This window comes from Colius striatus, chromosome 3 (genome assembly GCF_028858725.1).
Source record: "Colius striatus isolate bColStr4 chromosome 3, bColStr4.1.hap1, whole genome shotgun sequence".
Taxonomy (NCBI): Eukaryota; Metazoa; Chordata; class Aves; order Coliiformes; family Coliidae; genus Colius; species Colius striatus.
Genome location: NC_084761.1, coordinates 11,924,617 through 11,941,167, shown reverse-complemented (window position 1 = coordinate 11,941,167; position 16,551 = coordinate 11,924,617). Strand labels below are relative to the sequence as shown.

At 38.9% G+C, this 16,551-nt stretch overlaps 1 protein-coding gene across 1 annotated transcript in view; it reads right to left on the bottom strand.

Annotated features, from left to right (window-relative positions):
* Nucleotides 1–15,491, bottom strand: part of DNAAF5 (dynein axonemal assembly factor 5) — a 31,085-nt gene extending 15,594 nt beyond the window's left edge. Inside the window, exons 1-7 of the mRNA XM_061994389.1 lie at nucleotides 14,953–15,491; nucleotides 14,256–14,440; nucleotides 13,303–13,427; nucleotides 12,753–12,868; nucleotides 8,578–8,810; nucleotides 5,453–5,665; nucleotides 3,225–3,368 (exon numbers count right to left, since the gene is read on the bottom strand). Of these exons, the coding sequence (XP_061850373.1) occupies nucleotides 3,225–3,368; nucleotides 5,453–5,665; nucleotides 8,578–8,810; nucleotides 12,753–12,868; nucleotides 13,303–13,427; nucleotides 14,256–14,440; nucleotides 14,953–15,484 (1,548 nt within the window). The 5' untranslated portion in view covers nucleotides 15,485–15,491. The remainder of the gene's footprint in view (nucleotides 1–3,224; nucleotides 3,369–5,452; nucleotides 5,666–8,577; nucleotides 8,811–12,752; nucleotides 12,869–13,302; nucleotides 13,428–14,255; nucleotides 14,441–14,952) is intronic.
* Nucleotides 15,492–16,551: the final 1,060 nt, after the last annotated feature.

Sequence of the window (16,551 nt, the reverse complement as noted above, 5' to 3'; positions counted from 1 at the left end):
ATACATTATATATTCATGCTAACAAGCAACATGTGCCAGAAGAAAAGCCAAGATAGCACAGGCCACTGTGATAATGAACAAAACCTTATCTTTAGGTCACCAGTCAAACCACTGAGAAGCTCAATACATGCTTAACTCTAACAACAACTGATAAGGCTTCAGTCTATTTGGGGCTGTAAACCATACTCCTTCTCAAGATACAGAAGTGCTCAGTTGCTCAGTTGGTGGTCTTGATCTTTTTCCTTAGCCTTAAGCAACCATAAACATTGATGAACACTAAGCACAGGGGCAAAAATCCAGCAAGACTATGAGTGTTGAACAAACAGGTCACATTAGCTGTGGTCTCTGCTACCTCTGTGATCTTCTGTCCCCTTATGGCAAAGCCTGAATTGAAATCATATAATGCAAATTTTTGAATAATTTATGTTTATACTCAAAATGTTTTCATCCTGAACACACACTTCTGAACAATACATTTGTACCTGTAAAGTTAACTGTAGTACATTTGTTCTATACGGTCTCAAGCTATTTTAACAGGGACCTCTTGGCCTCTGCAAGTTGTACAGCTCACTTTGAAGTTTTAGAAACTGGGTGGGGGAGGATAAATTCAAGCCATATTTGTCTTTGTGACAAATATGAAATATTGCAACTATGTAATCTCATTGCCAGATTTCCTATCTGTTTAGCTGCAAGAAAGGCCAATGAGAAACAGGATTCTCATGCAAACTAGTCAACTTTAAAAAGAATCTGTAACTGCAGAAATATCTTAAACCTTTAATAATCTTGGATGATTAACTTTTCCGTATATGAAGCTCAGGATTTATCTCCATGAAACTGCTTTCTTTGTAGGAGTATGAAACTGTACATTTCTAAATGGACATTGCTGACTTTATACGCCACTGTAGGGCTAACCACACAAGATACCACAAAGCACACCAGATTCATCTGTCTGAGGCTTAGTTAGACAGATTGTTTGTTTTGTGTTCCTTTCAAAACACAACAAAGCACCCCCTCACCCCCCAAACTCCACCCTCACACTGACTGACCATGAGACAGATCTTTATGCTGCACCTTTTTATTCTATTTCAAGTCTTTCATAATAGCTTTTTAAGCATATGTCTTCTTGGAGGCAGCCTGTCAGCTCTGGGGCCATAAATACTGATGCTACACAGGCCTTTGGAATACCATGCCTGGGAGCAAGACAAAAGGAAGTAGAAGAGCCGTTGCATTTAAGGTGTACGTTTGAAAAAAAAAAGGACAATTTGGATAGGTCATGATTGTACTAGATGAGGATGTCTTGCTGATTTATTTGATATTTTGCTTGGGGAAGAGAGAAAGAAGGGGGTGAGATAATGTTTAGCCAAAAAAAGCTCATCTATTATCAGGGCATCTACAGATGTCCTTGATTTTAAAGCATTCCTGCAACATTTAAACTTTTGGTTCTGGTGGAAAGGTAAAAAGGTCAACTACTGTAAAATCAGTCTGATCTTTGTCAAAAGATAAAAAACATTATGAAACTATCACTTTTTTAAGGCTTGTAGTGTTATTGATTTGGAGGTGAATTGTTCTTTAACACTCAAAAAAAAATTTGAGGGTTTTCTTTCCTGGCCACTTGTGTGCTCCTGTGTATACTCTAACATTAACAGCAGCACCAATAGCATGCCCAAGGCTTTGCACAATCCAGCAACAAGCATAAACTCCTGAACATCCGTCACAAAAACTTTACCTAAACCATGGCACAGTGATGAATATCAACCGAAGTAAAGTGTTCTTCAAGGTCAATGGCAGCTCTCATCCAGCTGTGAGCTCTTCATGCTCTGGTAACATACTTCTATTCTGAAACTTAATCTAAACATACTTGAGAAGAAAATAAAAAAATCTAGCTGTCACTATAGCCTACAGACCAATACTGAGTGTTTTTGGCCAGAAGGTGGGAAGATAAAACTGAGTTCTAGGGTCCTTCTCAGAACTAGCACACATTCTAACTCTATGGGGCTTCAACCAAAGTTATGAAGAAAAACAGTTCTCCAGGCTCTGCTGTCCCAAACTGTAAGCCCAACTTCAAATCTTATTCTGGTATTAATCATACACAGTATGTACACTGAAAGATGCACAACCTTGGGCTAGCCATGAGGCATTACTCCCCACTGGTACAGCCCAGAGCCAGTGAAGAAGCCTTACAAGATAAATCAACAATGTCAACTCATAAGGTTCTTACCCAGATAATATCCTTTCTAGTTGTGTCAGACAAACACAAATTTCTGCAGATCATACTTGTGTAGGAGCTAGTATTTGCCTTAGAAACACCAGTATACATTCAAGTCTTACAGTGTGTGCAAGATGCAACAGAACATTCAACTATTCTGGTGCCACTGATGGCCTAGATCTTAGTCTCAACTTTAAGTCTCACCCTAACCCTAGTACTATCCTGTCTTCCAGTTCCATAAAAGAAATAAATGATAAGACCCTAGTCTCTGTTGCTGCTTAATCTAATTACAGCTCTGTGGATTTGCAGAATTCAACATTAAACTGAGATCTTGAAAATATTGTCTGGAAATAGATGTAGCACCTAACAACTATAAGCTGTGATCTAGCAAAGCAGAAATACTGATATTTTGACTGACAAAATACACCATTTGTCTTTCAGCCTTCACAATGACTTCTAAATATCAGCTAATCACCAGAACAGCGCCCTAGGGCACTGCAGAACAGTTTTATGACTAAACACAGAATCCAAGTATTCTCTCATGCTTCTTTCATTCTAACAGATTGAACCTGGTAAACATTTAGTTATAGGTATATCTAAACATTTAACTATTATATTTCCATACAATTTTTGAAACAGATTGCTACATACACACATGTACAGATAAATACAAACAATACTCAATCAAAACTAATAGTATTGTACAAGTTCTTAGCTCTTATGAATAACATTTTAATGATTTAGTCTTCTGAGAAGTTGCTTTTATTCATTTGGAACAGACTAAACCCAAAGTAATTTCATTTCTGGAAAAATACAAGGAGATAGACAAGAGGTTACAGTCAAGGTCATACAATACCAAATCAATACAAACTCTACCAGTCTTTGTGGATGAGCTCTTAGTTAAGGGTTTCTGTGGTTTAAGCCTAAAAGCAAGACAAGTAATTATAGCTCTGTTTAAACAGTGTTTTATCAATAGTAAAAAACCCACAAAAAACTGTTAAACCCGCTCATAGTTTACCTTTTCTTTAAGGTGCTCAGAACACGGCACTGCCATTATTGTCACCAAAACTTTCATTAGCTGCAAGTTAATTTCTTTGCAGTCTTCCTGGCATACTTCAATCAATGCTTGTACACAACAAAGCAACTGCTCCATATAAAATACCTATTTTTAAATAAAAGCATAAGTTTATTGTGTTCTGTTTTAAAACATAACATTCTCTTTAAGAGAGAGATATAGGAAATAACAATAATAAAATCTGAACATTGTATAATCCCCTAAATTGGTAACATATTGAAAATTTCACATTAGTTCTTTTGATTGCCTACAACATAATCTTTCTCACACACCATTTGTTTCTATTTACATTGTCCTGTTAGCAAAATAAATGACCCTGCTCTTAATCACACAATTGCTCCACTGTGAATAAAAACATCAAAGCTTTTTGGAATGCTTACTGATGGTACTTTCTCATTCTGAAGTGCAATTTGTTAATTAAAAACATATTTATTTCAACTCTTTAAAATATTATTACATGTTTGACTATTTTGAATGAAACAATAATGGTTAAACACGTAATCCAAGAAAACTGAGTGTCTGCTTTTCTCTCAGACAGTTCATCCCATTTGATGCAATATAATGCAAGTTATCTTGATTCAACTGACACCAGGTGAAGCCAATAATGTTGCCAGGTAGTTTGCAATATCTTCTATGATAAAGTGCATCAGATATTCCAGGAAGCTGGTAGATTAGATTCAATGAACAGAAAGGACCACTGTGATAAAATGACTTAAAATCATGTCTACAAACAGGTTAGCTATAGATATTATTAATCTCATCAACATGGTCAATCTTTAGCTAAACAGTGCCTACGCAGCATTCTCTGTTAAAATAGAGGAAGACTCTTTTCATGACCAAAGGCTTGAACAATTCTACCAAATGCTTCAGCTGCACATGAACGTGTCTACTGTATCTAATGCCAAATGGAAGTGGTAAGCTTAAGACCTCATAGTAACTTCGCAGATATACTTCAGTGAATTGTTATTTGAAGAGTCAGGTTATAGTGCTTCCAGTTATATGAGTTTCTAATCATCACAGGCTTCATGGAGATTAAGGTTAATTCCTGTATCACTGGTACATATTCTATTAGGGAAGGAACCTAATGAAGGAAGAACTTCAAACACGTATCTTAGATTGGTTCAAAAAGACAATTACGTTAGATTCAGTCTACACACATGAATAACTGTTTTAAAGGGAAGTCTGCATCTGACATGAAGTTGGAGTTTTCTGAAGGCACAGCACTTGGCCCTTTTTAGGTCACCTTAAGAGCAGAGGCCTAACAAACCTCTGGTGGGATGAAAGATGGAATTTCATTTGCGGGGGAAATTGCAGAGATTCTTTTTGTGCATCTCTATCAGATCCATTTCCACATCTGAGCAATTGAAGGGAAAAAAATCTCTGGAATGGAAAAAAAATCTCCATTCAACATTGAGCAGAGTCTCTCATCTCCTTATATAGCAACTGATGAATAGTCTTCAAATGCCAAAATGAAAATGGTCTTCAGGCTCAGCCATTATTTAAGAGTACACTTGGAAGCAAATTTTTAATTAAAGAGAAGCAACTAGGTCCAACAGTTTACAAATCATGCTCCTAAATGCATATAAAGAGGACTGATATATTCCTTTTAAAATGGAGAAAAATAATAACACAAAACTAAGAAGATATTTACAGGGAATCTTTCCTGGGAAATCTGACACGTCAATGACAACTGACTGAAAAGTTTTCAGTTCATTTCACTGACAAGGAATGAAATAGATGATACTGTTTGGATTGTGAACACAAGGCATTTCAAAACATGGGTTAAATTCTGCCTCTGGATCAGCCAAGGTAGTCCTCTATTAATACATACATACTAAACAGCTTCTTCTCTTCCTGTCATACTTTTAGCATTTTCCTCCCACTACCTGAGGTCTTTTACAGCAGTTCTCAAACTTGAACACACAGCCACTGAGACGATGTACTGCTAGTAGGTTTTTGGGAATAGCAGATTTGATCAGGAGGCTATGGCATGGCCCAGGCAGGACAGGGAAGCTTGTGTTTCCTCTCAGACACAACTATACCCCAAAACAGGGTAGGTGTGCAAAGGAGGGATAGGAACGAGAATATTTAGAGACAGTAGGGTAAAAATAAGTTGGGAGAATCACTAGTGTAAAAGTTTGGTCTGTTGTGGATTTTCTAGTTAGCCTTACCTCTTCAGATCGCTGACAAACTCCAGCTTGTGACAGTGTGTTACCAAGGTCGGTCAAATGAGGTTGTAAGATTTCTTTTGGGCTACCTCGAATCACTGCAGTTAGAACCATTATGCAAGATGGCTTAGGTGTCGTCCCAAAGGCTGATGTAATTAATCTCAATGACACCTTAGGGCTGACAAAAGTTCCAATCAATTCTGCTGCTTTCAAACACTGGAAAAAGAAGAGGAATAATCTGAGGATTCTCCTGAAAACACAAAGACCATTCAACATACCATGGCCTTTTTATGATTCCAGCTGTTATTTTAAATGCTTCAGCAGTTGCCTTGTAGGCCTTTTCCACTCACTCAGTAAGCATTATATGCATGAATAAATGTTCTTGACGTGTTCAGTAAGCACATAATAAGGCATGCGAGGACTCTCCAGAGCATCAGATAAACTTCCATGAGAAAGTAACGTACAGAAATTAAATGTACAACTTTCACTGTAATAAAGTCTCTAGTTTAGAATAATCGGATGTTGCAGATTTAGTGGTTTAGCATATTGTCCTCCAAATGCTGTTCTGAGGCAGGCTACTAATGCATTCATCACACATTTATAAAAAGCAACAACAATAAAATCTCAAGAGAGGATTTTTTTTGTTACTGTACTATATTTTGACATTGACATTACAGATCTGGTTTAGTGCAGAAGCATTGCCACAGGAGAACTGCCCACTGCTTTCAATCTCATATTTCTTTAACTGAAAAGGCTTGAATTACTATGTACTCCCCATGATACTCATGCCCTCTGATTCCATCTCTGTCTTACAGACATATCACTATACCATCACACCAGAGCTTACTGCCAGACTGATGTCCAATACTTACACTCAGGTGCACGAATAAACATACAGCCAACTATTGCACCATTACCTGTGAAACATTTATTTCTAATTCATTTATTTAATAGTTGTCTCCCCAAACAGGAAAGCTTATTTCCCTTTGTATATAATTTTTAAGCTAGTGATTAAACCACAGAATTTTAATTGCACCTAATTTATACTTGAATCATCTCAGTTATTTTAGTCTCAAAGGAAGTATGTAGCTATGAATTCTACAGTTTAAATCTACACTATTAATAGCTGTTACTTTTCACGAGGGTGAAGACTCAAAACAGTTAAAACACACTCTAGGTAAATGTGAACTCTGTCCTCCTCTGTATTTGTCATAGAGAAAGAAAAAGTCTCCTAGTGCTCTGAAAACTAGAGAAGAACAATAAAAATGAAACAGTCCAAAATTTGTAATGGATACATTTTAGGGATCAATTTATCTACTCATTTTAACAAGAGAAAAAAGGAAAAAAGAAAGAAAAAAGGAAAAGAGACCATCTGGTCTTTTATACATCTCATTTGTTGTTGACTGAAGAAGGACATTCATATTTTCCAAATTGGTGGCTGCTCTGAAATGAGTTCTACAGTGACAAATGACAGAGGAGATAATCACAGATTCCTGGGAAGTAGCATCACTAAGGAGATAAAAGACATTCAGAAACAAAAGTTGCTGAATCTTAAATTTTGGCACAAGGAAGAACAAAATTAAATACAGAAGCTATCTCCTTACTGGGAATAAAACCCCTGGAAGCACCTGTGAAATGATTAGCAGCAGAATTCTCAGAAAGAGACAAGTACAGTCAAAATAAGACAAGAGAAAATGATATGCTGCTTGAACTTTTGAATTTATATTTATAGCAACAAGCACTAGATAAGAAGTTTGACCAGGACAACGTGGTCAGGGCTACGTGAGTTTATTCCTCTATTTAAGTTTTCTTGTATATTTTATACAAACACTAAGGAACTTGAAAAGCTGCACACCCACAGTGGCATATCTCTTACTTCAGTCCTGGAACACTGGTTTCTAAAAGCCTGTGTACCCCTTTTTGAGACAGAAAGGTGACTTCTGACAGTATTCCAGGTCTCCTGCTCTCTACTAGTGATGGGTATGTGACTGGCTTAGTTTACAAACTCAATCTCATTGTAAGGCACTACAGTTAAAAGTCAGGTGTTGGTTCTGAAAGGGGAGGTGGAAGGGGTGGAATAGCTAGAAGAGGATAACAGAGTAAGAATTGGGGGAAGGAGAGAAACAATTCAGGGTAAATTCGAGGAAAGACTCAACCATTAGTACTACAAATGACTAAATAAAGTAATCAATTACAGTGGAAAAAACTAAGAGAAAGATAACTTCAGACACTGATTTCACAGTTGATATAGCACAACTGACAGTAAGAATCTACAGAAAAGCCTGATTTAGAAAATGAACTTTTCTGACACTGGTTGGATTATTTGTGCCCAGTAAGCAGAATACATTCTTTCAATTTCCCAAAGAAATGAAACTTGTAGTTTTGAAGTAAGTTACATGGATTTTTTAATTATACATATGTGCTCTTCTTAGTGTAGAAATACAAACAGAAGATTTTATCTTAAAATGGGTAAAACCATTTTTAGCACCTGTCTGTCCTCTGCTAAATTTATTTAATGTGTTCAACTGCATCTGTTTTATTGATTTATTGTTGATCAAAGTGTAAAGAGTATCAACTGTTAGGAAAAAAACATACTAATTATTCCTCAGAAGACACATGGGAAAAAAGGCATTTTACAAGCACTAAGTCAAGAATTTAAACACTGAATATGGGTATCACATGGAACAAACACATCATAGAATCATCTCAGTATTTGGTTGGATTATGCAGCAGGGGGAGATAAGGGAAATTAACTTGAAAGGGCACGACCTGCACATTTTTAAAATCTAATTTTATGTCTCAAGGCTTTTATAATTTAATTCACTGCTTATGATTTTTAGAGATCACTATCAATGCCTCACAGGGTTGGCATATAAACTACAAAGTACTTAACTTTAACATCAGTCTCCATACCAGTAACAGATGAATATATTTATTTTAACATAGTAAGTAAGTTTATAAAATTTTCACATGTTTTTAACATCCATAAAGACTTGAGCCTGATTCTTCAGCCATAGGCAATTTCTACTGACCTAAAGTAAGGTCATCCCTTGGAAGATAGACTCAGGGCTAAAAAGGATAGGGCCTTTATTCAGTGGACAATGGATACTTAAACAGATTAAACTTACATTTTTAACCACTTTGCTTTCTTCATCCAAGCATGCTTGGTACAACGTTCTAAGCAGTAGCTCCATGTGTGGCGTTATGTGATCCTCTGCATGTAGCAATAATGTGTACAGAAGCTCAGATGCTTTTATCCTTGTGTTTTCAACCCAGTCTGTCATATCATGACAGAGACCTGGAAGAATTTTGGAGAGGTTTCTTGACACAAGCTCCCGACAACCTAGTCCTGGTCGAATCACTAGAAGAAAACAAATAAACGAGAAAGAAATATCAACGGAAAAACCAATGCACATCAACCCTTAAAAAAGTTTAAAGCTATGAGTGTCTGCTTCAGCAGACACCAAAATATATCAAATGCTCCTGAGGAATTTATCTGCATAAGTTGTATTTCTTTAATATACGGTGTAGAATTTAAGCTTGACACACCTCTGAAAATATATGCACGTACTACATGATGGTGATTTACATTATGTGTTTTAAAATGTTTACATAATGGAAAGAGAACTTAAATGAATATGAGACATTATCCACTTTGGAAAACAAAGCTTAATAATTTTCTTTTAATTTTAATAGCAACATGAATCTCACTAAAAAATGCCCAAAAAACCAAACTGAAACACATAAGAAGAAAATGGAAAGACTTGTGCATGCAAATGTCGTAGTATCACTGAGTTGAAGATAACTCAGAGGGAGAAACAAACATAAAAGTTACAAATAGTACCAGGGGTATGAACTGTAGTAATCAGACAATGTCAATCATGCCCTCTAAAGGGAAAGGAAAAGGTACGATGATTTGTACAAGTGCTGTGTAATAAACTAGTCCAACCAAACTGACAGTATGTTAAAAACCACAGCTATTATATGATCTCTTTTCCAAGGCCTTTTCAGGAAAAGCATCTCATTGATTTGCCTCTTCAATCTCAATTTTTACATTAAATAACACATTTCAGAATGGTATGAAAGATTATACAGGAGTTTGGGGCATTTTTTTTAAATGGAATTTAATTTGTAAAGGTTTTGTGGAAAGTGGGCCTTTGTTGTTATCTTTTCCTTTTTAGCAAAAAGCCAAAGTGTTACAAATACATATTCCCTCCCTCAATAAAATATGCAGATAGAACTAGCAAACTCACCTTCCCCAACAAATGCTACTGTCCTCTTTTGGTAATCATCAAATTTATATCTTACCTAACTTATAAATCACGGAGACTCAGAGAAGCAATTTGATCAATATTACAAGCAACTATAAACCTCCAGTTTCGTACTTTATACGTAAAGCTATGACAGCGCATTCCAAAGAACTGCAAAAAGGTTTAATAGTGTTTTCTTCTATAGTCAAATTGTACTTTCCTTTACATTCTACATGCTTATTCAAGCAGCATCTGAAAAATTGTTCTCTGAGAAGCACCATTTTATAATTGCCACTCACAATATTCACATCCTGTTTTAAGAAAGAAACAGAACTTGTTATGAGGTGTCAAAAGCCATTGAATGTGCAAGCACATTGTTTTATTTCTGCTATAGAATTTCCCTGTAAATGCTCAGAATGGAAATGAATTAACTGTTTCAGGTTATTTTCTCACATTGGCCTGTGTAACTACAAATGCTAAAAGGAAAATGGACTAAAGTAAATAGTCTGAAGAGTACCAAAGGCTTATAGAAATACCTACAAAATACCTAGAATGGGAAAAAACAAACAAACAAACAAAAAAAATTCAAGCATCAGGACATGAATTGCTGCTGCTTTTGTCAATGGAGGATAACATTTTGGATTATGAAAACTGACAACGAATAGGAAAAGGTCAAATAAAGAAATCAACTTGAGACAGCAAATATAGACTGGCATTCTGTTCGACCTGAGGTAAAATTTTGTTTAAAGAATTTGGACCATTCTTTATCAGTAGTTCCTTCATTTCAGATGTTCAAATGCAGGCATTTATCCCTGTAGCTACTCCTGTCAAACACTTCCCTGCTATAAACTGTCTGCACCTGTATCCTAAGGCAACGACTGCTGTTGCTCAAAGGAAAGCCATTCAGGTGGTTGGATGACGCCAGGTATGAGGTCTAACTATTCTTCCTCTGACCTGCAGTATCTGTCATTGTGAGATCAAAGCACAGGGCAGGCTCATATGTCAGGTCCATTAGCTTGACAGTTGGACAAAGATAGTTAAGTGACCACACTATAAACTCACAGTTGTAAAAAGATATTCCAGTACATCAAATAAGCCAGAGGAAATGGCAAAGTGTTAAAATACATCATATCTTATAAAAAAAAGACAAATGTCTGTGAAGGGAAAACAAGAGAGGAAGGACACATATAATAACAGCTCCTCCATATACAGTCTGTGGTAGGACACCACAAATTATTACTTGAAACGAAAGTATTGTAGAATCTCTGATACATTTTCGTATCTGTAAGAGTAAATAGGAAAACATCCTTTCGTTCTTCTGTCTCAGAAAGCATGACTGTTAATAACATATACAAATTGGAAGAAAAAATGAGCAGTGGGAAATCATATAATCAAAACATCACTAACTTGGTATTCAAGTCCAAGATTATCAGATCATTTACTGAAAATATTCCTTAGTTACATACATATCTTATGTACATATACACGTGTGTCTACATATGTCACACTCAAGCCTTAACTGCATCATTCTACCAAGCAAGACGCATAAAGTTAATTAAATGAAGGGCTGGAATATTGCCCAAATTCATGAAGCATATTGATTGTGCTAAGAAGATTATTTCAGAAAGTACATATCATTTAACTATGAAATAATTGATAGATGTCCCTTTTAAAAAAAAAAACACACAACCACAAAACCAAAACAACACACACACACACAAATCCCAACATACACCTGGAGAAAAATTGCACAAGGCAACAGTATTAGCAATATAAATAGTAACCTCTGTTTCAAACACCAGCATATGAAGCCTTTGATGACCTTCACTATATCATGGTCATTGAGAAAGAAGTGACTGTAGCTTAGACACTCAATTTCATCAGTTTATGTATGTTAAAATTTCTCTGACTGTAAAGAAGAGAATACGTTTCTGTCATCACCATTGCAAGTAAAAACATTCTTTACCTTTTACAGACCCTTGAGGTAGTATTATATATAAAATAATGAAGAAAGAAAAAAACATTAGAAAGGATAACAGATTAACTTGCTTGTCTTCAAAGCCAAATAGTTCTGTCAAACCAGTCACCATTATGAAGTGCTTCCCCTTTCATTCAAGCATTACAGAGTAAAACAACTTTAAAGGAAAAAAAAGGGTAATTTCAAAGAAGAAAGGACTCCGGAACCCACTGTCATGGAAAGGATTTTGCTGCTGGGTATTCTGTGCTCTGACTGTCATGTAGGGACAAGTCAAGCATAAGCCTGTTCCTTCACACCAGAAGAGTTTTTGTTCTGTTAAATATGAGTATAGAAATCAATAAATGACCCATTTAAAGCCTCTATCCCGTCAACACTTGTACACATAATTTTAAACATTAACTTTATGAACCTGAGACAGGAAACAAGCTTCAAGCTACTGCAAACATAATGTTTTAAAGTTCTCTATAAACCATATGGTACTAAAAAGCAATCTACCCATGCTGCATAGCTTGGGGTTTTGCGTGTAACAAAAGGAAATAATTATTTCTTTTCTCATGTTCTTCTTCTACGCTGGTAGATTTTACTTAGCATCCCAGTTTCTGACAAAGAAGTCTGAAATCATTTCACTGAAAATTTTTCTTCCACACCAATTCTGTGGATCATTAATGCTGCATCTAGTTCTCATTATTAAAGGATCTGGCTCACAGGTACTTCCATCCCACCTTCCCTTCCAGTCATCTCTGTGCCCATTCTCCACTTGGTTGCTGACTAAGGTAGAACGTTCTGCTGCTTCTGCATCACTGCTTTACCTCTTGTACAGCACAGGTATTTTCATTTACTCTTTCTCCAAAAAGCATTTTGGGATTAATGGAAAAACTGAATATGGTTCTTGAAGAAATAGTTTTGAAAATCTAAAGTTAGCATAAATAACTTTATATATACATATGCTACATCTATATATACGTCTACGTGTTAACTAATACTCCATCTTGCAATGAATATTACACATCCTGCTCTGTTGTCATTACTGCATCATCAGGATGAAAAAAAAAACCATTTTGAGTGCAACACTTACCTTCTTTTGGATAATGAGAGGGTGAAACACTAAAATCCACCTTATCCTTCAGATCCTCGTCATTTTCCTTCTCCCACTGCAAGCCTATCTTTTCCCAATAAGTCCAAGCCAGTTTCCTAGACATAAGAGTTTGATACCATTAAGCCCCCAAAAGAAAAAGGTTTTAAAATGAGACTTCTGGAAAACCTGACTCTTTAAATTCATCTGCAAGGAAGGGAGGCATTGCTGCCACTTAATCCAGGTGCACTAACTTGAGAATTTAGATTTCTTTTGTACTCAGTGGGCAGTGGTCTCCTCTTCCAAAGAATAATTCTTTGTCTACCTCTGTCTTTATCTCTCTCATACTGACTTGAATGTAGCATGAAAGGAGTGTGTAACGAAACTTACTGAAGATAATGTTATCGTTCAGGGTTTAAGAAAAAAATCAACCAACCAAAAGTAGTTGTGGGGTTTTTTTCTCCCTAAGCAACATATTGGTGAACACAGAAACACTTAAATGTACTACAACAATTTAGGGGGAAAAAATAGAAAAAGAAAGTGTTCTGCTTACGTATTCTCAGGCATTTCATCAGTAAAGCTGCCAAGTAACAAAGGGATCAACTTGTGAAAATATGAGTATCTATCTCGCAGGTGCAACAACCACTCTCCAATGACAGTTGTTACAGCGTGCCGAACCTACACGGACACAAAAGGACTATTTCAAATATGTCACAAAAATATCAGACAAAAAATAAAATCATATTTGCTTTTGATATTTAAGGTTTGGTAAAGTGCATAAACAGTCTCAGAAAAAAACTACAAGGACCCAGGATTTTCTCAGTTGTAGCAAGCATCTGAATTAACACGCAAGGTATCATGCTCCCTCTTGTGTTCTGGCTTAGTTAGTCTTAGACTATTTTCAGCACAAAAGCATATCTCTGACAGGAAGATACAGATCTAACTCCAAAAACTATGAATCCTTGTGGTCAATCGTATCTCTGAGAACATAAGTAATGTACATTTCTCTGGAATTTGAGGCTTCCCAAGCACACCTCCAGAGGACAATTTTCTCTGTCCACTACAGAGGAAGCCTAAGTAGTTAAATAATGTGGATACACCCACTCAAAACATTTTAGTTATGATTAAGTTGCATATTTTAAAACTACTGCCTCAATTGCATCTTATATGAAGAGACCAATACTATAAGTGCTTGTTAAGCATGTGAAAAGGCCACAGTATGAAGTTGTGAAGAGATTTGACAGAAGAATCTAAAACAGAATTGAAGACACTCATTAAAATAAAAATGTGCCCACAAGCCTCAACAGCCTGCAGAATTAGACAGCAGCTAAATAGGTCATCAACCCTGGTTTTGGACAGCTTGCAATTGACAAGTGGCATATTTACATATCCCAACTGAATGAATGAAAGATGAAAATGGGGGTGAGGGGAAGAAACACCAAAAAACCCAAATCTTAAACAGAATTAAAATAACTCCAAGGACAAAAAGAAAGAAGAAAAGCACACCTTGGGAATCTCATCAAACAACCTCTGGGCCAGATGAGACAGAACATCATCCAGAGACTTTGCATTTCCAAACTGTATCACTGTTCCAGTAGCTTGAATTACATCAACACGAACTCTGTAGTGTTGGTGTGAAATTGTTTGCATTAAGGGTTTTATCAGCGATTCTGACTGCATATGGAAGTGCTCTGTTAGGGCAAAGAGATAGAGGTTTTATCAGGGATTCTGACTGCATATGGAAGTGCTCTGCTAGGGCAGAGAGACAGAAACTTTAAACATGACTTCCTCTGTGTGGGTGGCAGATCTTGAACAACGTTTCTGTAATGCTACAAACAGCAGCTTGATTCATATTGCTGCATTTATGTGTCATGCAGACTCAATTTTGTACTAAGTTGCAGCTGAACACTAACTCACAGACACTCCCCCACCCCAGCATCCATCACTGGCATGCTTCTCCTCCAAGAAGGCCCTCCAAAGTGCACTTCTGCGGGCGTGTGTGACTTCTCATCTATCCTGGCTGTATCCCTGTAACTTCCTGCTGGTCCCTACCTCAGGCCCCGTCCCCCCAGGAGCCTGCAGGCTCACATCCCCCGCGGCTCCTCCCGGGAGCCTGCAGGCGCCCATCACCCGCCGCTCCCCCGGGAGCCTGCAGGCCCACATCGGGCCGCCGCTGCCTCCCAGGCCCAGCCCCGGGCCCCACCTGGCATGGCCTGGGCGCAGGCCACGGCGCACCTGCAACTTTCTCGCCTGATCTCGGCATAGTGGTCTAGGAGAGTGGTCTGGAGGATGCGGATAACATCGCCGAGGTAGGGGGACATGGAAGCCCCGCAGCGCTGCAGCAGGAGGCTCAGGAGCTGGACGAGGCCCAGGCGCAGCTCCTCGCCGGGCTCAAAGCCCTGCGGAGGGCAGAGGCGCTGGACCAGGGCCGGCAGGAGGACGGGCAGCGCCTCAGCGGGCCGGTCGCCGTGGCGGACCCCGTGGCAGAGGAGCTGGAGGGCGAGCTCTCGGCATCGCTCCGCCGCGTCCCCCGCCAGGCAGCGCGCCAGCGGCCGCACTAGCTGCGCCCTGAAGACCTCCTGCACCACGGCACCCGAGAGCGGCCGCTCCTGCACCTCGGCGCGGATAGCCTCCAGCGCCCGCAGCCGCGCCGCCCGGCCGCAGTCGGGCTCCTGCAGGCAGTTGAGGGGCCGGCTCAAGGCCTGCGCTACCTCGGCCGCCTCGGCCGCCGCCATGCTCCGCCGTCGCCACGCGAGTGCGACGGCGTCGCTAAGGACGCGCGAGGTTTTCACGACGGCGGGCGAGCGCGTTACGGCGGCCGGGCTCTCTCCCGCTGCCACCGCCGCGCCGAGGCCGCATCCCAGGCCGCACGGCTGAGCGCCGAGCAGGCGGGGCGGTGAAAAGACACGGGCAAAAAGAGGTGTCAACCTGAAAGAAACGCACGGTTTGTCGTAGATGGTGGAAAGACTGAGGGGGAATGCAAAGCGGTCGGGCCAGAGCCTCCGTGCCGCACCGCCACGGCACAGCACTGCATGGCACGGCGCTACACTACACAGCACGGCATGGCACTGCACAGCACTATACTGCACGTCACGGCACAGCACTACATGCCACTGCACAGCATAGCACAGGATCTGCTGCAGATGAGGGTGTTGCTCTGGGGAAGCTGTTACATCTAACAGAGTATTTGTATCACTTTTCCCATCTGTTTTATTTCTCCGGAGGGATCAATGCTTCAGTGGCAGTCACTGGTATCCATAACAGCCTTAAGTAACTTTCAGTGTTTATTTGTAGTAGTTAATGTGTGTATATATTATCTTCCTGTTGTACTTACATGGACTTGACACAATGTAACATTTCGTGTGCTCTTCCAGAAGGGTTGTCATGTTCTTTTTCTTGACTAATCATCTTAAAAGTGCAATAAACTACAGAACAAATTAAAATTATCCTTTTAAAGCATCCTTGAATTTACCAGCAAGGAGTTTATTCTCTTGTTACACTGCTCCTAGCTTAACTGATAACCTTATTCACTTTTATTCTGTGTGAGCCACAGATTCTGCAACAGCAGAAATATTAATGTGCAATGGACTATTCCTGACAGTGTGTGCTGGCACCTGGCCCACCAAAGGTGACCTGAGTCCCAGCTGCAGCCACACTCTTCATGGGCTTTGCAGGGAAGTGCTCCTGGGTGCAATGGCTTTAATTTTAAGTAAAAGCTTCAAGATAGTGAGCTGCTCTTCCAGAGCTGTGGAGTGCAACAGGCCCGGAGACTCATGTGCTGCGGAGAGTGGTGGGGCTGCCG